The following is a 23225-nucleotide window of genomic DNA, read 5'->3' on the forward strand; positions in this document are numbered from 1 at the left end:
AATGGGAAGGAAAAAAGGAGGAGATAAAAAAAAGGAAGGACGCAATAAAAGGAAGAAAGGATGCGATAAAAGGAAGGAATGAAGGATGAGATAAAAGGAAGGAAGGAAGAGAGGACGAGATAAAAGGAAGAAAGGATGAGATAAAAGGAAGAAAAGACTACTTACCACATGTTAACATGTTAATAGTTTTGTCAACTTTTGAGATATTGGGCACTTCTACTTTTGACTCGTCTGGCACTATGTTGATGGAGGGATGCATTTTGTCTGTCTGAACAGCAACTGCAACAAAAGTAGTCTTCTTCTTGACAAGAGGTGGTATAGGGTCTTCATAAATTCTATCCTTGCGCTTTGTCTTTGTAATATCACAATTCTCACTGCTGCAAAGAAATTATATACATACATTATTTGATGAAGGTAAATCAATTCTGTGGGAGGTAGTAGGTTGGTAGACAGCAACTGCCCAGGGAGGTACTACCATCCTGCCTAGCAAGTGTAAAATGGAAACCTGTAATTGTTTTACATAAGGGTAGGATTGCTGGTGCGTTTTTGTCTCAAACATGCAAGATTTGAGGTACATCCTGCTACAGTGGACCCTCGGTTATCAGCTGTTCTGCTTATCGGCCATTATTTTGCTTATCGGCCGTATTGTACCCGTCCACCCAGCAGCCACAGCCGCTCGCACATCTCATGAGTCAGGGTCTCTCTGGGCATGTGAGGAAGCTTCTGCTCGTTCATCCAAACATTTCGCAGGCAGGGAGTGTAGCAGGAAAATGGAGTGTGGAAGGGAGGCAGGGAGTGTAGCAAGCAAAAGTCATGTCAAGTCCAGTCGAGCAAGTCCAGCCAAGTCGAGCAAGTCCAGCCAGTCAGTAAATCACAAACTTATAATTACCTCATTCTTTATATGTGCCAAAGTGATGCTTCATTATGGCCACAGGCTATCTTTTGTCTAATATCTCTATTTTCTTTGTAAAGTCTAAGACTTAAATGCTTATACCTATTCTTGCCACTTTCAGCAACACTGGTATGCCTACCGGGTGTCATGACTGCTTGGCAGATACAATATATGGTAATTACAAGGTCTAAACTCAGTCCACAAACAAAAATAAATACAGCTAGTCCCTAGCAGAGAATGGTCCTACACACACACGAACTCAAGACTGGGACAAGGATGGTGGGGGTGGGGTTGGCAGGGGATGGTGGTCCCCCCCCCAGTTGACTCGATGGTCTAACCCACAGCCAGAAGTATCCCATGGGCGACGCTCCAAATTTTTTCCCCTCCCACAAACTGAACCGTGTTAAGTTAGTTTTACAAAGTGTTGTATAAAACTGCCACAATTCTTCAATAGTGCTATAACCAAAGTGTGCAAAATAAACCTGTGTTAAGTAATGGTCTACTGTATATCAAATTTTGCAGTCCTGGTGTCATTATCTTTAGAAAAATAATCTTCTAAAATAGTAGTGAGAAAAAAAAATGAGGTTTTTAATCTGGGGGAAGGGGAATGTGGACAGTGAGAGGGTTAAAGTTTTAAATAAACAGTATAATGTGTTAGATTTTAGTTTCACTGTTAATGTAACCGGAAATTTGTCAGATTTTTACAAATGAATCCTGTTTGTATCAGATTACTAAACACGTAGCAAGATTCAGAAATTTTATACGTGTTTTCTTTTTTCAATTTGCAAGCCTCACGGGAGTGCCTATAATTAGTAACTAGTAATTACATTGGCATCTTGGAGAAATTAAGTTAGTAATGTTTAACCTTCCTAGCTTATTTAATTCTAATTCAGCAGAAGGCATTTCCTTATATACACGTACAGTGGTCCCTCAATTATCGTCCTTAATCCGTTCCTGGAAGTGGGACTATTATCGAAATAAACGATTTTCGAATCAATTTTCCCCATAAGAAATAATGCAAATCCAATTAATTCATTCCATACACCCAGAAATATCAATTTTTTTTTTTACCTAAAAGATAGATTTACATGCACAAAAGAATGAACATTCAACATGACAATACCTTTGTTGATGAATGGAAGACAGGGAGGAGGAGAGAGGGAAGAGAGGTTATTGTTTGGAAGGGGAATCCCCCTTCATAAGGACTCTAGGTCACTTCAGGGGTCACTTCCCTAGCATAAATATAGATTTATATGCAGAAAAAAATGCCAAATAAATGTAAAGCACTAATAAAATGTATAAATGAACACTGGTAATAGGGGTAGTTGATGAGTGGAACGGTCTGCCTAGTAGGGTGATCGAAGCTAAAACATTGGGTAGCTTCAAATTTAATTTTTTTTTTATTATCACACTGGCCGATTCCCACCAAGGCAGGGTGGCCCGAAAAAGAAAAACTTTCACCATCATTCACTCCATCACTGTCTTGCCAGAAGGGTGCTTTACACTACAGTTTTTAAACTGCAACATTAACACCCCTCCTTCAGAGTGCAGGCACTGTACTTCCCATCTCCAGGACTCAAGTCCGGCCTGCCAGTTTCCCTGAAACCCTTCATAAATGTTACTTTGCTCACACTCCAACAGCACGTCAAGTATTAAAAACCATTTGTCTCCATTCACTCCTATCAAACACGCTCACGCATGCCTGCTTGAAGTCCAAGCCCCTCGCACACAAAACCTCCTTTACCCCCTCCCTCCAACCTTTCCTAGGCCGACCCCTACCCCGCCTTCCTTCCACTACAGACTGATACACTCTGGAAGTCATTCTGTTTCGCTCCATTCTCTCTACATGTCCGAACCACCTCAACAACCCTTCCTCAGCCCTCTGGACAACAGTTTTGGTAATCCCGCACCTCCTCCTAACTTCCAAACTACGAATTCTCTGCATTATATTCACACCACACATTGCCCTCAGACATGACATCTCCACTGCCTCCAGCCTTCTCCTCGCTGCAACATTCATCACCCATGCTTCACACCCATGTAAGAGCGTTGGTAAAACTATACTCTCATACATTCCCCTCTTTGCCTCCAAGGACAAAGTTCTTCGTCTCCACAGACTCCTAAGTGCACCACTCACCCTTTTCCCCTCATCAATTCTATGATTCACCTCATCTTTCATAGACCCATCCGCTGACACGTCCACTCCCAAATATCTGAATACATTCACCTCCTCCATACTCTTTCCCTCCAATCTGATATCCAATCTTTCATCACCTAATCTTTTTGTTATCCTCATAACCTTACTCTTTCCTGTATTCACTTTTAATTTTCTTCTTTTGCATACCCTACCAAATTCATCCACCAATCTCTGCAACTTCTCTTCAGAATCTCCCAAGAGCACAGTGTCATCAGCAAAGAGCAACTGTGACAACTCCCACTTTGTGTGATTCTTTATCTTTTAACTCCACGACTCTTGCCAAGACCCTCGCATTTACTTCTCTTACAACCCCATCTATAAATATATTAAACAACCACGGTGACATCACACATCCTTGTCTAAGGCCTACTTTTACTGGGAAATAATTTCCCTCTTTCCTACATACTCTAACTTGAGCCTCACTATCCTCGTAAAAACTCTTTACTGCTTTCAGTAACCTACCTTCTACACCATACACCTGCAACATCTGCCACATTGCCCCTATCCACCCTGTCATACGCCTTTTCCAAATCCATAAATGCCACAAAGACCTCTTTAGCCTTATCTAAATACTGTTCACTTATGTTTCACTGTAAACACCTGGTCCACACACCCCCTACCTTTCCTAAAGCCTCCTTGTTCATCTGCTATCCTATTCTCCGTCTTACTCTTAATTCTTTCAATAATAACTCTACCATACACTTTACCAGGTATACTCAACAACTTATCCCCCTATAATTTTTGCACTCTCTTTTGTCCCCTTTGCCTTTATACAAAGGAACTATGCATGCTCTCTGCCAATCCCTAGGTACCTTACCTTCTTCCATACATTTATTAAATAATTGCACCAACCACTCCAAAACTATATCCCCACCTGCTTTTAACATTTCCATCTTTATCCCATCAATCCCAGCTGCCTTACCCCCTTTCATTTTACCTACTGCCTCATGAACTTCCCCCACATTCACAACTGGCTCTTCCTCACTCCTACAAGATGTTATTCCTCCTTGCCCTATACACGAAATCACAGCTTCCCTATCTTCATCAACATTTAACAATTCCTCAAAATATTCCCTCCATCCTCCCAATACCTCTAACTCTCCATTTAATAACTCTCCTCTCCTATTTTTAACTGACAAATCCATTTGTTCTCTAGGCTTCCTTAACTTGTTAATCTCACTCCAAAACTTTTTCTTATTTTCAACGAAATTTGTTGGTAACATCTCACCCACTCTCTCATTTGCTCTCTTTTTATATTGCTTCATCACTCTCTTAACCTCTCTCCTTTTCTCCGTATACAGTGGACCCCCGCATACCGCACGCATCGCATACCGTACAATCCGCATACCGCTCGCTTTTTTCGCAAAAATTTTGCCTCGCATACCGCCCAAAAACCCGCTCACCGCTCTTCGTCCGAGACGCGTCCAATGTGCGGCCTGAGCCACACTCGCATGTTCCGCCGGTGGCATTGTTTACCAGCCAGCCTCCGCGGTAACATCCAAGCATACAATCGGAACATTTCGTATTATTAGTGTTTTTGGTGATTTTTTCTGGAAAATAAGTGACCATGGGCCCCAAGAAAGCTTCTAGTGCCAACCCTACAGAAAAAAGGGTGAGAATTACTATAGAGATGAAGAAAAAGATCATTGATAAGTATGAAAGTGGAGTGCGTGTCTCCGAGCTGGCCAGGTTGCATAATAAACCCCAATCAACCATCGCTACTATTGGTGGTACAGCTGCTGCTGCTGCTGTACCACCATCAGCTGCTGCTGCTGCTGTACCACCGTCAGCTGCTGCTGCTGCTGCTGTACCACCGTCAGCTGCTGCTGCTGCTGCTGTACCACCGTCAGCTGCTGCTGCTGCTGCTGTACCACCGTCAGCTGCTGCTGCTGCTGCTGTACCACCGTCAGCTGCTGCTGCTGCTGTACCACCGTCAGCTGCTGCTGCTGCTGTACCACCGTCAGCTGCTGCTGCTGCTGTAGCACCGTCTGCTGCTGCTGTAGCACCGTCTGCTGCTGCTGTAGCACCGTGTGCTGCTGCTGTAGCACCGTGTGCTGCTGCTGTAGCACCGTGTGCTGCTGCTGTAGCACCGTGTGCTGCTGCTGTAGCACCGTCTGCTGCTGCTGTAGCACCGTCTGCTGCTGCTGTAGCACCGTCTGCTGCTGCTGTAGCACCGTCTGCTGCTGCTGTAGCACCGTCTGCTGCTGCTGTAGCACCGTCTGCTGCTGCTGTAGCACCGTCTGCTGCTGCTGTAGCACCGTCTGCTGCTGCTGTAGCACCGTCTGCTGCTGCTGTAGCACCGTCTGCTGCTGCTGTAGCACCGTCTGCTGCTGCTGTAGCACCGTCTGCTGCTGCTGTAGCACCGTCTGCTGCTGCTGTAGCACCGTCTGCTGCTGCTGTAGCACCGTCTGTTGCTGCTGTACCACCGTCAGCTGCTGCTGCTGCTGTAGCACTGTTGTTGGTGTGGCTTATTGAGAATACCAAGAAACAATTAACCCCAGAGGATTTGCCACCCAGGATAACCCAAAAAAGTCAGTGTCATCGAAGACTTTCTAACTTATTTCCATTGGGGTCCTTAATCTTGTCTCCCAGGATGCAACCCACACCAGTCGACTAACACCCAGGTGAACAGGGAAAAATGCCTGGAACTAGTGCTCATATTGGTGAATTTAAAGCCAGCAAAGGTTGGTTTGAGAGATTTAAGAATCGTAGTGGCATACACAGTGTGATAAGGCCTGTTCTGGAAGAAAATGCCAAACAGGACCTACAGTACTCAGGAGGAAAAGGCACTCCCAGGACACAGTGTCTCATCAGTCATTGCTGCATCTTCAATAAAGGTAAGTGTCATTTATTCTTCATTTAGTAGAGTAGTACATGCACAATATATATTGTGCATGTATCCTTCTCTTTGTGTGTAGGAAAATGTATATTTCATGTGGTAAAATTTTTTTTTTCATACTTTTGGGTGTCTTGCACGGATTAATTTGATTTCCATTATTTCTTATGGGGAAAATTCATTCGCATACCGAACATTTCGCATAACAATCAGCCCTCTTGCACGGATTAAAGTCGCTATGCGGGGGTCCACTGTACTCTTCCCTCCTTGCATCACTTCTACTTTGTAAAAACTTCTCATATGCCAACTTTTTCTCCCTTACTACTCTCTTTACATCATTATTCCACCAATCGCTCCTCTTCCCTCCTGCACCCACCTTCCTGTAACCACAAACTTCTGCTGAACACTCCAACACTATTTTTAAACCTACCCCATACCTCTTCGACCCCATTGCCTATGCTCTCATTAGCCCATCTATCCTCCAATAGCTGTTTATATCTTACCTTTACTGCCTCCTCTTTTAGTTTATAAACCTTCACCTCTCTCTTCCCTGATGCTTCTATTCTCCTTGTATCCCATCTACCCTTTACTCTCAGTGTAGCTACAACTAGAAAGTGATCTGATATATCTGTGGCCCCTCTATAAACATGTACATCCTGAAGTCTACTCAACAGTCTTTTATCTACCAATACATAATCCAACAAACTAATGTCATTTCGCCCTACATTATATCTTGTATACTTATTTATCCTCTTTTTCTTAAAATATGTATTACCTATAACTAAACCCCCTTCTATACAAAGTTCAATCAAAGGGCTCCCATTTTCATTTACACCTGGCACCCCAAACTTACCTACCACACCCTCTCTAAAAGTTTCTCCTACTTTAGCATTCAGGTCCCCTACCACAATTACTCTCTCACTTGGTTCAAAGGTTCCTATACATTCATTTAACATCTCCCAAAATCTCTCTCCTCTACATTCCTCTCTTCTCCAGGTGCACACACGCTTATTATGACCCACTTTTCGCATCCAACCTTTACTTTAATCCACATAATCCTTGAATTTACACATTCATATTCTCTTTTCTCCTTCCATAATTGATCCTTCAACATTACTGCTACCCCTTCCTTAGCTTTAACTCTCTCAGATACTCCAGATTTAATCCCATTTATTTCCCCCCACCGAAACTCCCCTACCCCCTTCAGCTTTGTTTCACTTAGGGCCAGGACATCCAACTTTTTTTCATTCATAACATCAGCAATCATCTGTTTCTTGTCATCCGCACTATATCCACGCACATTCAAGCATCCCAGTTTTATAAAGTTTTTCTTCTTCTCTTTTTTAGTAAATGTCTACAGGAGAAGGGGTTACTAGCCCATTGCTCCCGGCATTTTAGTCGCCTCATACGACACGCATGGCTTACGGAGGAAAGATTCTTTTCCACTTCCCCATGGACAATAGAAGAAATAAATTAGAACAAGAGCTATTTATTAAAGAGAAAAACCTAGATGTATGTATATATATGTGCATGTGCGTGTCTGTGAAGTGTGACCTAAGTGTAAGTAGGAGTGGCAAGATATCCCTGTTATCTAGCGTGTTTATGAGACAGAAAGACACCAGCAATCCTACCATCATGCAAAACAGTTACAGGTTTCTGTTTCACAGTCATCTGGCAGGACGGTAGTACTTCCCTGGGTGGTTGCTGTCTACCAACCTACTACCTATTAAGTTGGATAAATACACAAGGTAGTAGGCTGGTAGACAGCAACCACCCAGGGAAGTACTACCATCCTGCCAGATGACTGTGAAACAGAAATCTGTAACTGTTTGGCATGATGGTAGGATTGCTGGCGTCTTTCTGTCTCATAAACACGCTAGATAACAGGGATATCTTGCCACTCCTACTTACACTTTGGTCACACTTCACAGACACGCACATGCATATATATATATATACACACATACATCTAGGTTTTTCTCTTTTTTTCTAAATAGCTCTTGTTCTAATTTATTTCTTCTATTGTCCATGGGGAAATGGAAAAGAATCTTTCCTCCCTAAGCCATGCATGTCGTACGAGGCGACTAAAATGCCGGGAGCGATGGGCTAGTAACCCATTGTCCTGTAGACATTTTACTAAAAAAGAAGAAGAAAGAGGGAGACTATTTCCCAGTAAAAGTAGGCCTTAGACAAGGATGTGTGATGTCACCGTGGATGTTTAATATATTTATAGATGGGGTTGTAAGAGAAGTAAATGCGAAGGTCTTGGCAAGAGGCGTGGAGTTAAAAGATAAAGAATAACACAAACTGGGAGTTGTCACAGTTGCTCTTTGCTGATGATGCTGTGCTCTTGGGAGATTCTGAAGAGAAGTTGCAGAAGTTGGTGGATGAATTTGGTAGGGTATGCAAAAGAAGAAAATTAAAAGTGAATACAGGAAAGAGTAAGGTTATGAAGATAACAAAAAGATTAGGTGATGAAAGATTGGATATCAGATTGGAGGGAGACAGTATGGTGGAGGAAGTGAATGTATTCAGATATTTGGGAGTGGACGTGTCAGCGGATGGGTCTATGAAAGATGAGGTGAATCATAGAATTGATGAGGGGAAAAGGGTGAGCGGTGCACTTAGGAGTCTGCGGAGACAAAGAACTTTGTCCTTGGAGGAAAAGAGGGGAATGTATGAGAGTATAGTTTTACCAACGCTTTTATATGGGTGTGAAGCATGGGTGATGAATGTTGCAGCGAGGAGAAGGCTGGAGGCAGTGGAGATGTCATGTCTGAGGGCAATGTGTGGTGTGAATATAATGCAGAGAATTCGTAGTTTGGAAGTTAGGAGGAGGTGCGGGATTACCAAAACTGTTGTCCAGAGGGCTGAGGAAGGGTTGTTGAGGTGGTTCGGACATGTAGAGAGAATGGAGCGAAACAGAATGACTTCAAGAGTGTATCAGTCTGTAGTGGAAGGAAGGCAGGGTAGGGGTCAGCCTAGGAAAGGTTGGAGGGAGGGGGTGAAGGAGGTTTTCTGTGCAAGGGGCTTGGACTTCCAGCAGGCATGCGTGAGCGTGTTTGATAGGAGTTAATGGAGACAAATGGTTTTTAATACTTGACGTGCTGTTGGAGTGTGAGCAAAGTAACATTTATGAAGGAATTCAGGGAAACCGGCAGGCCGGACTCGAGTCCTGGAGATGGGAAGTACAGTACCTGCACTCTGAAGGAGGGGTGTTAATTTTGCAGTTTAAAAACTGTAGTGTAAAGCACCCTTCTGGCAAGACAGTGATGGAGTGAATGATGGTGAAAGTTTTTCTTTTTCGGGCCACCCTGCCTTGGTGGGAACTGGCCTGCGTGTTAAAAAAAAAAAAAAAAAAAAAAATACACGAGAGAGGGGTTGGATTTGAGTCGGACTTGCACCTGAGCTTATTGCTTGGGTAGCATTTGTTCTGTTAATGGGTTCGATTTGTGAAGGACCAGCCTAGTATGGGCCAGCAGGCCTGTTGCAGTGTTCCTACTTTCTCAAGTTCTTATGTTCTTATTTAACACCACACTTGCCAGTAGGGTGATCGAGGCTAGGACCTTGGGTAGCTTTAAGAAGAGATTGGACAAATATATGAGTGGGAGGGGCTGAGTTTGATTTGTGTCATTGGATACGGGAGTAAATTCTTGGGTAGCTTTGGGTAGAGGTCATTTTGATAAGGACCTGCCTTGTATGGGCCAGTAGAACTGCAGTGTTCTTCCATTGTTATGTTCTTAGTGGGAAGGATTGTAAAGGACCTGCCTAGTATGGGCCAACAGGCCTACTGCAGTGTTCCTCCTTTCTTCTGTTCTTATTGGAGAATTGTTTGTGTGAGGGAGGGATGGCAAGTTTATTGTTGGAGAATATGACACTAATATCAACTCTACGGCTTATTTATCTATCACAATTCAACTAATATGACATAATAAACAATATTAATAACATAGAAACATGGAATATACTATAGAATGAATAAAATAAAGTGATTATGTGTGTCATGAGAGGTGTTGTGTTGTTGTTGGGTATATAGGGCCACTGAGAGTAAGCCGTCCATAATGGTGGTGAAGCAGCAGCTGAGGCGGCGGTGTTTTCTGTAGCCCTATGTAACTCCAACAACATTGGAGGAGTTGGTAGAATCGCTGAATCACTAAAGAAGAAACCCTCTACCACCATCACTACCACCTTCTACCACTATTACAACTGTTACCACCATCACTACTACCTTCTACCACCATCAACCACTATCACAACTGCTTCCACTCTACCACCACCACCTTTGTATTTTTCTACAAACTTTTTCATAAATTATATGCGTTTCTCACATTCTTTACCAAAGGGCTGGCACTAGAATCTTTCTTTGGAGCCATGGTAGCTTATTTAGCACTTGCAAGCACTAAAATCAATGGAATATTATGAAATATTTTGTAGGAGCAAGTGAGGGGACCATCGCTCACTGGTAAACAATGGCACACTGGCTGGGAAGGCAGGCCCAGGCGGCTCAGAGCGTGAGTACGCGTCCTGGACGAAGGACGATTAGCGAGTTAACGGACCATTTGAGAGCCAATGTTTAGACGAAATAACGGGACTATTTCCGAAATGGACGACTTTCAGGCCGGACGATTATTGAGGGACCACTGTATATTGAACACGGTTAACATAAACTGAAGAGTACATAATTATTGGTATTGACTTAAATCTGAGTACATATCGGTATATGCAAACATTTTGCCTCACTCCTAAATGTACCATTACTGCATTTGATGAAGACTTGTGCAATCATTTGTAAATTACACACATGCTCGTCTTCCAGTGGCTCCAAGACCATGGTGTAATGGTCCAGCAATTGTGAAAGGCAGGAGCAAAATGCTCAAAAACCAAGCTGGCCTTGGTTGTGGAATTTTGTCAAGATTCAACTTGACTCGCAATATTGCTCCTTAAAATTTTCAAAGAGTGTGATAATTTTTTTTTTTTTTTCTGCACTACTCGCTGTTGGCTCAGCTTGCCAGCACTCAAACTGCCAGGCCTTGGTGCCTAAGCATAATTAACCCTTCAAGGGTCCAAGCTGTAGATCTATGTATTGTCCACAGGGTCCAAGAATTTAACAAAATATATATGAAATGGTACAGAACCTTTTTATTAAGGTAATAAAACAAAAAGTACAAAATTTGGTGGAAAACTGATGAAATTACACTACCGTGAATTTTACTATGTCAGCGATATTTACACATCTGCGATTTTGCCCAATGACTCCTATTTTAGGCCAATTACATTATTCCAATCCACCAGATTCTTAGCTCTTTCGTTAGTATTATTTCTATTTTATTCAATTCAAGTTTATTCTCTATAATGGTTACAGTGTGAGGTTTACAGGTTTTGGGTATTTTGTGGTTTACATGTTATAAAATACTAATTACAGAGGGGGCCACTAGGACACCTAGCATGGCTAGGCATTTCGAGCAGACTTAGATTAATTCTTAACATGAAATCCTTACAGATTATAGTATTAAGGCTAAGTGACTACATCATAATTTGTGAATTTAGCAATGTGAATGCTTTTGTTTTGGCACAATACAAGGTGTCTATATTTGAGTATCATAGGCAAACTTATGACTAGTTAGGATTTATTATTTTAAGATTAAGATTAGTATTTCTGGGTTTATAGTCAGTGGGTGAGTGACTAATTTTGAATCACCAGGTGGTTATCATGTAGTTAGTTGTCGGGGTGGATCAGGGAGATAAGATGTTTTCTAACTGTAGTTTTGAACCCTGTCGCACAAAATATCTGTCCAGAGAGCTCTGTTTCTGGCGTTTCTTTAAGATTTGTCTGAAGTGGGACACAACACTGTCATTGTACGTGTTGCCAATACGGCCTGCAACAGCTTTGTTAGGGTGAAGTTCATCCATAAATGTTTGCACTTCAGTCCACTTTGCACAAATGTCCTTAATCTGTTTTTCGGTAATCCACACCAACATAACCTCTCCACTTCAAGGATTTGTCATCTCCTTTTTGTCAGCATATCTACCCCTTCTGCAACAACAGCACACTTCATTTCTTTTCCTTTCGCCACGATCGAAGTGATGGTTGAATGGGGTTTGCCATACATCCTGGCAAGCTCTAACACGCACTCCACTCATATTTTTCAATGATTTCCTTCTTTAATTCGATTGTGTTCCTCATTTTCTTTACCACAGGTCTTGCACTAGCTTTCCTTGGGCCCATGGTGACTTATTTAGCAGTTGCAATCACAAAAAATAATGAATTATTACGCATGAACCCGCGGGGTGATGGTCATGTATTAGTAAACAATGGCACACTGAGCGTGAATGGCGTGGGAGACTGGCTTTGTGTGCGCGGTGACGGGCGGACGGGTACCGGACGGTCGCCGAATCACAAGTCTAATCACAAACCGCAAGGCCAAATTTTGCCCAAAGTCAGATTTTACAAAAGTCGATGCCGCCGAAACTTGAGGGTCCACTGTATTAGACCAACCAGTTGATGTGTATTGGACGCATGATTTGATTTCTTTACCCTTGAAAATCAGCAAAAATCAAACATTTCCACTACTTTGAGCTCAACTACAAGCTATTTTTGGCACTAAAACCAGTCGAAATTATCTCTGTTTCTGTAATGTATCTTCCAGTCTATCAAATGAGACCAAGAAACCACGAATACAACCATAAAAACCACATGAAAATACACCGCAAAGTTGCTCTTTTAATCCAAAAACAGTCGCAGTTTTTTTTCTCATCATGCACTGGTCACAGACCGGGCCACAGGGGCACTGATCCCCGGAACTCTCTCCAGGTAAACTGTGTGCTTCAGGATTTACTTTATATGGTGCACACTTACCACATAGATGCATTCTCTCATATCTAGGCTGAAATTTACCAATCACAGCTTATTTGAGTGAGCTGAGCTCATGGAGCTGATCTACGGTTTGGACCCTGTGGACAATGCATAGATGTACGGCTTGGACCCTCAAAGGGTTAATGTATGGGACATATAATCGCTACAGTAAGCTAACTACTATCTCTAAGCTTAACCCTTTGACTGTCGCGGCCGTATATATACGTCTTACGAGGTACCGTGTTTGACGTATATATACTCAAATTCTAGCGGCTTCAAATCAAGCAGGAGAAAGTTGGTAGGCCCACATGTGAGAGAATGGGTCTGTGTGGTCAGTGTGCACCATATAAAAAAAATCCTGGAGCATGCAGTGCATAATGAGAAAAAAAAACCCGACCGTTTTTTTTTTAATTAAAATGCCGACTTTGTGGTCTATTTTTGTATAGTATTTATGGTTGTTCTCATTTTCTTGGTCTCATTTGATAGAATGGAAAACATATTATAGAAATAGAGGTGATTTTGATTGATTTTACTATAAAAAGAACCTAGAAATGGAGCTCAAAGTAGGGGAAATGTTTGATTTTTGCCAATGTTCAAAAGTAAACAAATGATGCCATTGTCCAATAAATGTCCAACTAGCCATTCTAATATGCAGTCATGAATGGGTTGATGTTATTTATACAATTATTACAGTATTGCAGTAGTCTGCATAATAGTAAGTCTTCTATTTTTTGTCTGAATAAAAATTCAAAATAGAAAGCAAGAGTAATATCAGAGGGGCCTGGAGACATGACTGATGAACAAAAATTATTATTTTAGAGCCAGAAATGTCTGCATTGTTCATTCTGGACCTTATTTTGAAATTGTCATATTTTTTTAGTTTTTGTGAAATTGGCCAAATTGCAAATTTCTGACCACATTATTAGGTAGTTGAAATCGGTAAATGGGCAGTTTCTTGTACTCAATCGATAGAAAAAAATGGAGTTCTAAAGAAATAGCTATGAGTTTGGGCGACTGGAACAATGGAATTAGCCGAAAATAGGGCCCAAAGTGGGCGAAATCGCCGATTTGTAAACAGCGCAGAGGTCGCTAACTTCGCGAGAGCATAATTCTGTCAGTTTTCCATCAAATTTCGTTTTTTTGGTGTCATTACAATCGGGAAAAGATTCTCTATCATTTCATAAGAAAAAATATTTTTTTTTAAATTTTGCAACACCAGGAGACACCTCAGGATTGGGAGTTGTGACAGTCAAAGGGTTAAATATGGTAATAGTAATGAAGTAATTGTAGTGTATAATTAGCCTAGGAGTATGAGGCTACTTAGTAATAAGTACAGCCTCTCCTCACTTAATGACGGAGCTCCATTCCTAACACCACATCATTAAACGAATCTGTCGCTAAGTGAGGAGCATACTACAGTGGACCCTCGGTTATCATAATTAATCCGTTCCAGAGCGTGTGACTAAAGCCAAATTTAATTATTTCCGAATTCATTTTCCCCGTAAGAAATAATGGAAATCCAATTAATCCGTTCCACATACCCAAAAGTATTAAAAAAAAAAAAAAAAAAAAAAAAAAAAAAAAAAAAAAAATTACATGAAATATACAGTTACCTGCACAGAAAACAAAGACATGAAGAATAAAACAATAACAACATGACATTTACCTTTACTGAAGACTCTTCTTAGTGTATGGAAGACAGGAGGGAAGAGGATGGAGAAATTACTGTTTGGAAGGGGAATCCCCTTCCATAAAGACTTCAGGTACCAAGTCCTTTTCTGGGGTTACTTTTGTTTTTTAATGCCACTAGGACCAGCATGAGAGTTACTGGACCCCTGTCGCTCGAAGTATTCCAGAGAGGTCTGTTTTTGGCCTATGTTAGGAATTGTGGCAGCGGCAGGGAAATGTGTTGGGAGACAGGACAAGATAGTCCTTCCACAGTGAATATCAACTCCATGGCTTATTTATCTAGCACAATTCATCTAATATGACAGACAATATTAATAACATAGAAACTTATATATACTCTAGACTGAATAAAATATATTATGTATGATGAGTGTTGTGTGTTTGTTGGATGTATAAGGGCCACTGAAAGATAAGCCTTACATAGTGGTGGTGATGGTGGCAGCAGAGGCGGCGGTGTTAGTCAGTAGCCCTATATACCTCCAACAACATTGGAGGAGTCACTTTCGTGCTGTCCTTTTTTTTATTTATTTTTTTTATTATCACACCGGCCGATTCCCACCAAGGCAGGGTGGCCCGAAAAAGAAAAACTTTCACCATCATTCACTCCATCACTGTCTTGCCAGAAGGGTGCTTTACACTACAGTTTTTAAACTGCAACATTAACACCCCTCCTTCAGAGTGCAGGCACTGTACTTCCCATCTCCAGGACTCAAGTCCGGCCTGCCGGTTTCCCTGAATCCCTTCATAAATGTTACTTTGCTCACACTCCAACAGCACGTCAAGTATTAAAAACCACTTGTCTCCATTCACTCCTATCAAACACGCTCACGCATGCCTGCTGGAAGTCCAAGCCCCTCGCACACAAAACCTCCTTTACCCCCTCCCTCCAACCCTTCCTAGGCCGACCCCTACCCCGCCTTCCTTCCACTACAGACTGATACACTCTTGAAGTCATTCTGTTTCGCTCCATTCTCTCTACATGTCCGAACCACCTCAACAACCCTTCCTCAGCCCTCTGGACAACAGTTTTGGTAATCCCGCACCTCCTCCTAACTTCCAAACTACGAATTCTCTGCATTATATTCACACCACACATTGCCCTCAGACATGACATCTCCACTGCCTCCAGCCTTCTCCTCGCTGCAACATTCATCACCCACGCTTCACACCCATATAAGAGCGTTGGTAAAACTATACTCTCATACATTCCCCTCTTTGCCTCCAAGGACAAAGTTCTTTGTCTCCACAGACTCCTAAGTGCACCACTCACTCTTTTTCCCTCATCAATTCTATGATTCACCTCATCTTTCATAGACCCATCCGCTGACACGTCCACTCCCAAATATCTGAATACGTTCACCTCCTCCATACTCTCTCCCTCCAATCTGATATTCAATCTTTCATCACCTAATCTTTTTGTTATCCTCATAACCTTACTCTTTCCTGTATTCACCTTTAATTTTCTTCTTTTGCACACCCTACCAAATTCATCCACCAATCTCTGCAACTTCTCTTCAGAATCTCCCAAGAGCACAGTGTCATCAGCAAAGAGCAGCTGTGACAACTCCCACTTTGTGTGTGATTCTTTATCTTTTAACTCCACGCCTCTTGCCAAGACCCTCGCATTTACTTCTCTTACAACCCCATCTATAAATATATTAAACAACCACGGTGACATCACACATCCTTGTCTAAGGCCTACTTTTACTGGGAAAAAATTTCCCTCTTTCCTACATACTCTAACTTGAGCCTCACTATCCTCGTAAAAACTCTTCACTGCTTTCAGTAACCTACCTCCTACACCATACACTTGCAACATCTGCCACATTGCCCCCCTATCCACCCTGTCATACGCCTTTTCCAAATCCATAAATGCCACAAAGACCTCTTTAGCCTTATCTAAATACTGTTCACTTATATGTTTCACTGTAAACACCTGGTCCACACACCCCCTACCTTTCCTAAAGCCTCCTTGTTCATCTGCTATCCTATTCTCCGTCTTACTCTTAATTCTTTCAATTATAACTCTACCATACACTTTACCAGGTACACTCAACAGACTTATCCCCCTATAATTTTTGCACTCTCTTTTATCCCCTTTGCCTTTATACAAAGGAACTATGCATGCTCTCTGCCAATCCCTAGGTACCTTACCCTCTTCCATACATTTATTAAATAATTGCACCAACCACTCCAAAACTATATCCCCACCTGCTTTTAACATTTCTATCTTTATCCCATCAATCCCGGCTGCCTTACCCCCTTTCATTTTACCTACTGCCTCACGAACTTCCCCCACACTCACAACTGGCTCTTCCTCACTCCTACAAGATGTTATTCCTCCTTGCCCTATACACGAAATCACAGCTTCCCTATCTTCATCAACATTTAACAATTCCTCAAAATATTCCTTCCATCTTCCCAATACCTCTAACTCTCCATTTAATAACTCTCCTCTCCTATTTTTAACTGACAAATCCATTTGTTCTCTAGGCTTTCTTAACTTGTTAATCTCACTCCAAAACTTTTTCTTATTTTCAACAAAATTTGTTGATAACATCTCACCCACTCTCTCATTTGCTCTCTTTTTACATTGCTTCACCACTCTCTTAACTTCTCTCTTTTTCTCCATATACTCTTCCCTCCTTGCATCACTTCTACTTTGTAAAAACTTCTCATATGCTAACTTTTTCTCCCTTACTACTCTCTTTACATCATCATTCCACCAATCGCTCCTCTTCCCTCCTGCACCCACTTTCCTGTAACCACAAACTTCTGCTGAACACTCTAACACTACATTTTTAAACCTACCCCATACCTCTTCGACCCCATTGCCTATGCTCTCATTAGCCCATCTATCCTCCAATAGCTGTTTATATCTTACCCTAACTGCCTTCTCTTTTAGTTTATAAACCTTCACCTCTCTCTTCCCTGATGCTTCTATTCTCCTTGTATCCCATCTACCTTTTACTCTCAGTATAGCTACAACTAGAAAGTGATCTGATATATCTGTGGCCCCTCTATAAACATGTACATCCTGAAGTCTACTCAACAGTCTTTTATCTACCAATACATAATCCAACAAACTACTGTCATTTCGCCCTACATCATATCGTGTATACTTATTTATCCTCTTTTTCTTAAAATATGTATTACCTATAACTAAACCCCTTTCTATACAAAGTTCAATCAAAGGGCTCCCATTATCATTTACACCTGGCACCCCAAACTTACCTACCACACCCTCTCTAAAAGTTTCTCCTACTTTAGCATTCAAGTCCCCTACCACAATTACTCTCTCACTTGGTTCAAAGGCTCCTATACATTCACTTAACATCTCCCAAAATCTCTCTCTCTCCTCTGCATTCCTCTCTTCTCCAGGTGCATACACGCTTATTATGACCCACTTCTCGCATCCAACCTTTACTTTAATCCACATAATTCTTGAATTTACACATTCATATTCTCTTTTCTCCTTCCATAACTGATCATTTAACATTACTGCTACCCCTTCCTTTGCTCTAACTCTCTCAGATACTCCAGATTTAATCCCATTTATTTCCCCCCACTGAAACTCTCCTACCCCCTTCAGCTTTGTTTCGCTTAGGGCCAGGACATCCAACTTCTTTTCATTCATAACATCAGCAATCATCTGTTTCTTGTCATCCGCACTACATCCACGCACATTTAAGCAACCCAGTTTTATAAAGTTTTTCTTCTTCTCTTTTTTAGTAATTGTATACAGGAGAAGGGGTTACTAGCCCATTGCTCCCGGCATTTTAGTCGCCTCATACGACACGCATGGCTTACGGAGGAAAGATTCTTTTCCACTTCCCCATGGACAATAGAAGAAATAAAAAAGAACAAGAGCTATTTAGAAAAAAGAGAAAAACCTAGATGTATGTATATATATATATGCATGTGCGTGTCTGTGAAGTGTGACCAAAGTGTAAGTAGGAGTAGCAAGATATCCCTGTTATCTTAGCGTGTTTATGAGACAGAAAAAGAAACCAGCAATCCTACCATCATGCAAAACAGTTACAGGTTTTTGTTTCACAGTCATCTGGCAGGACGGTAGTACTTCCCTGGGTGGTTGCTGTCTACCAACCTACTACCTACGCTGTCCTTTTTCTATCGATTAATTGCTTGACTTACTTGCTACAGTGTTAACGCTACACTTTACTGCTGGCTGGCATTATAGCCTTTATTGACTCCTGCTGCTTTAGTATCGTACATATCGCAGAATCACTGAAGAAGGCACGTTCTCCCCTCTCCCTCAGCCCTTTACCAAAGGGCTAGCTGGCACTAGTAACTTTCTTTGGGCCCATGGTGGCTTATTTAGCAGCTGCAAGCACTAAAAAGAAAGGAATAATATGAAATATATCATATAAATGCGTGGGATCTTGCTCACTGGCTGATAAACAATGGCACACTGAGTGTCAGGCCACTGTTGCCATGCAGACGTATTCAGGACAAATGACTATTACCGAGCTCAGTGATGATCACCGAGCCAATATTCTGACAAAAGAAAGTTACGATTTCCAAATGTTATGAAATCCAACAACCATGATATCCGGGGGTCCACTGTATAATAGTAGAGGGTTTGTGTCAACTATCTTTGATACAGTGGACCCCCGGTTCGCGATGCTATCGGTATCAGATAAATCCGGTAACCGATGCATATCGCAAAAAATCTGCCTCGGTTCCCGTTACAAAACCCGGTATGCGATACAATTCGTACGAGACGTGTCCACGTGTGGCCTGAACTGAACCGTGTGTACCAGTGTTTACAAGCCTGCCAGTGTGCGTACATCTAAGGATACATTCGGTACATTCCATATTATCACTGTTTTTGGTTCTTGTTTTGGCAAAATAAGTCACCATGGGCCCCAAGAAATCTTCTAGTGCCAACCCTTCGAGACAGAGTGCTAATGACTATTGAAATGAACAAAGAGATAATTGCAAAGTACGAAAGTGGAGTGTGTGTGTCGGAGCTGGTCGGGTTGTATAGTAAACCCCAAACAACCATCTCTACTATAGTGAGCAGGAAAACGGCAATCAAGGAAGCTGTTCTAGCAAAAGGTGCAACTGTGATTACAAAACAGTGACCGCAAGTGTTAGAAAATGTTGAGACTCTGTTATTGGTGTGGATAAATGAAAAACAGATAGCAGGAGATAGCATCTCTCAAGCGATCATTTGTGAAAAGGCTAGGCAGTTGCATGACGATTTGGTAAAGAAATTGCCTGCAACTAGTGGTGATGCGAGTGAATTTAGGGCCAGCAAAGGTTAGTTTGAAAGATTTAAAAATCGTAGTGGCATACATAGTGTGATTAGGCATGGTGAGGCTGCCAGTTCAGACCACAAAGCGGCTGAAAAATATGTGCATGAATTCAAGGAGTACATAGAGGCTGAAGGATTGAAACCTGAACAAGTGTTTAATTGTGACGAAACAGGCCTGATTTGGAAGAAATTGCCAAGCAGGACCTACATTACTCATTAGGACTTGCTACTTCAAGTCCTAATGGAGGGGGATTCCCCCTCTAAACAATAGGTTCAACACACTCCCCTCCTCCCATCCCATCAATCATCACCAGATCTACATTAAAGGTAAGTGTCAATTATTCTATTGTTATTCTAATGTTATTGTAATTATTCTATTGCATTAAACTTAATATTTCATGTGGTAAAAGTTTTTTTTTCATACTTGTGGGTGTCTTGCAGGGATTAATTTGATTTCCATTATTTCTTATGGGGAAAAATAATTCGCTTTCCAATAATTTTGGGTTACGATGAGCTCTCAGGAATGGATTAATATCGCGAACCGGGGGTCCACTGTATTACTTTAATGTCACCTTTGCACCATTTATAACATTTCTGGTATATTTTTAACCGTTTGATTGTTGCAAGCCCCAATCCTTAAGTGTCTCCTGATGTCTAGAAATATTTAAAAAAAAAAAAAAAAATTCTTATGAAAATGCTAAGATTATTTTTGATTGTTTCAGTCCAAAATATTTTTTTTGCCATCAGTACTTACCGAGATATAGAGGCGTGAAGTTGGTAGAAAATGAGCCGCGTATGGCAACAGCGGCAACTTCCGCTCACCCGGTAAAGTTTGGTTTACTTATATTCATTTTTTTTTTTTCACTATTTTATTTTTTTCACATAACTTATGTGGCCTGCGAGTCCAAAGTAAGGTGCAATGTACATATATACACTCGTATACAACACAATAAGTGCACAAACAATTATCAATATATTGTTTGCAAAACTTTTTACACAAATGCAAAAAATTGTTTATTACTATTGTTTTATAATATATATATACAAATGTATAGTCACTGGATATGTTCCTAAAAGTTCTGAAGCTTGTGGAACTCTTTGAAACATGGTTTCATACACAATGGTGTTTTACACTCCTTACACATAAAATGAGTGTGTCTGCATTTTTGTGGGCATTAGCAGGCAGTTGTGTTACGTAGTTATCCTAGGTAAATGGTCGTGTGTCATCATTCCTTCCTTCCTTACTTACTTTTTTCTTTCCTTTCTTTCATCTCATCCTTCCTTCCTTCCTGCCTGCCCTTCTTCCTTCCTTCTGGCTTTATATAATATATATACACATATATAGTCACTAGATACTTTCATATAACTGCTATTATCTTCATTCAGTAAGCCTGTCTTGTGTATGAGTGTGTGGCTTTAACTATTTTGAGTCAGCTGTCAAAAAGACATCATGTCATTACTCCCTCCCCGTACCGCCTGTCAAAACAATGGGGTCAGATGCTCCCTTCCCCTCCATTATATGTAATTATCTTTCTCCCTCATTCTCTCTCTCTCTCTCCTTCATTCTTCTGGTATCCTGGGTATTGCTTTTGATCATTAACTCCTCAAAACCATGAAACTGATCTTCACTGACACTTCCATCTGTGTTAGAGCATCACATGGGAAGAGTAGAGTCCCAGATTTGCCGGGGAGTCACATATTTCTTACCGTTAGGCATGCTGAACAAGGACTACTGAAATGGCATTCCCACAATGCACCACTGGCTCCCCATTTTTTTTTTATATGGTGCACACTGACCATGGAGGCCCATTCTCTCATGTGGGCCTACCAGCTTTCTCCTGCTTGATTTGAAGCTGCTAGAATTTATGCATTTTAATACGTCAAACACGGTGGCTTGTAAGACGTATATATACAACCGAAAGAGTCAAAGGGTTAAATATTCATACAGTAGTGTACTGTATACTGAAATAAACAGAATAGAGGAAATCAGCTCTAATATACATTATTTAGGTGGCAATACTGGTAAGAGCCTGTTGTAAGTCCGAGGCATTGGTAAACAAGTACGTTGCTAAGCGGGGAGAGGCTGTATATACAGAACTGACACTCCTCTAGGCACTGCTCCCCTTCCCTACATTCTCCCACAGGGGGGGGAGGGGTTGTTAACCATTCTGGAAAATACCCATATTTTCCATGCTTTAGCACTTTTCTTGCCAAACTATTTTTTTTTTTTTTTTTTGGTATTAGACAGCCAATCAACAAAATCTCCCCCATCCTTCCCAGCTCAGCAACAAACAGTATAACATTACTACTTTGTTTAAAAATATAAAAGCTTTGCTAAAACAAAATTCTTCATACAAGACTAAATTATAATAATGTAAATGGCAAGAAAAAATTGCCAGCCTATTATGTATATCAAGAATTTTGTTTTAGCAAAGCTCTGTTATATTTTTAAAGCAATTATATAGTAATGTTATACTGTTGCTGAGCTGAGAAGGATGGGGGGAAAACTTTGTTGGTTGGCAGTCTTAAAAAGTTTGTTGGAGTATTTTTTTCCATTGTTCATGTGATTTTTATATACAGTGGTCCCTCATTTATCGTCGTTAATCTGTTCCTGGAAGTGCGACGATTATCGAAATAGACGATTTTCGAATCAATTTTCCCCATAAGAAATAATGTAATTACAATTAATCCGTTCCTGACACCCAGAAGTATTAAAACAAAATTTTTTTTTGCATGAAATATAGATGTAGTACATAAACAATACAAGGGGACATGATGAATGAAACATTAACAGCATAACACTTACCTTCATTGGCGATTCTTCTTAGTGTATAGAAGACTGGAGGAGGAGAGACATTGGATTAGTTACTGTTTGGAAGGGGAATCCCCTTCCATCAACACCTCAGGTACCAAGTGCTTTTCTAGGATTACTTCTCTTCTCTGTTTCTTAACCCTTTCAGGGTCCGTCCCGTAGATCTACGGCTTTACGGTGAGTGTCCAAACCGTAGATCTACGCCATGAGCTCAGCTCACTCTGATAAACTGTGAGTGGTACATTTGGGCCTAGATATGAGAGAATACATCTATGTGGTATGTGTGCACCACATAAAACAAATCCTGCAGCACACTGTGTATAATGAGAGAAAAAAACTGAAATCATGATTTTTCGATTAAAACAGCAACTTTGCAGTGTTTTTTCGTATGTTTTTTATAGTTGTATTTGCGATTTCTTGGTCTCATTTGATAGAATGGAAGACATATTACAGAAATAGAGATGATTTTGATTGGTTTTAGCACTGGAAATGGCTTGAAACTGAGCTCAAAGTAGCGGAAATGTTAAATTTTTGCCGATATTCAAGAGTAAACAAACGACCTCACACATCTAATACACGTCAGCTGGTGGGTCTAATATACATTCACAAATATGGTGATGATATTTATACAATTATTACAGTATTGCATAACAGTAAATCTTCTA

General features: G+C 41.1%; 1 protein-coding gene across 5 annotated transcripts in view; it reads right to left on the bottom strand.

The window, feature by feature from the left end:
* Positions 1 to 23225, bottom strand: part of geminin (geminin DNA replication inhibitor) — a 94993-nt gene that overhangs the window by 17418 nt on the left and 54350 nt on the right. For all 5 annotated transcript variants that reach the window (XM_070084681.1, XM_070084680.1, XM_053776381.2 and 2 more), the window contains one exon: positions 166 to 377. In XM_070084681.1, coding sequence (XP_069940782.1) covers positions 166 to 377 — 212 coding nt within the window. The remainder of the gene's footprint in view (positions 1 to 165; positions 378 to 23225) is intronic.

This window comes from Cherax quadricarinatus, chromosome 13 (genome assembly GCF_038502225.1).
Source record: "Cherax quadricarinatus isolate ZL_2023a chromosome 13, ASM3850222v1, whole genome shotgun sequence".
Classification (NCBI taxonomy): domain Eukaryota; kingdom Metazoa; phylum Arthropoda; class Malacostraca; order Decapoda; family Parastacidae; genus Cherax; species Cherax quadricarinatus.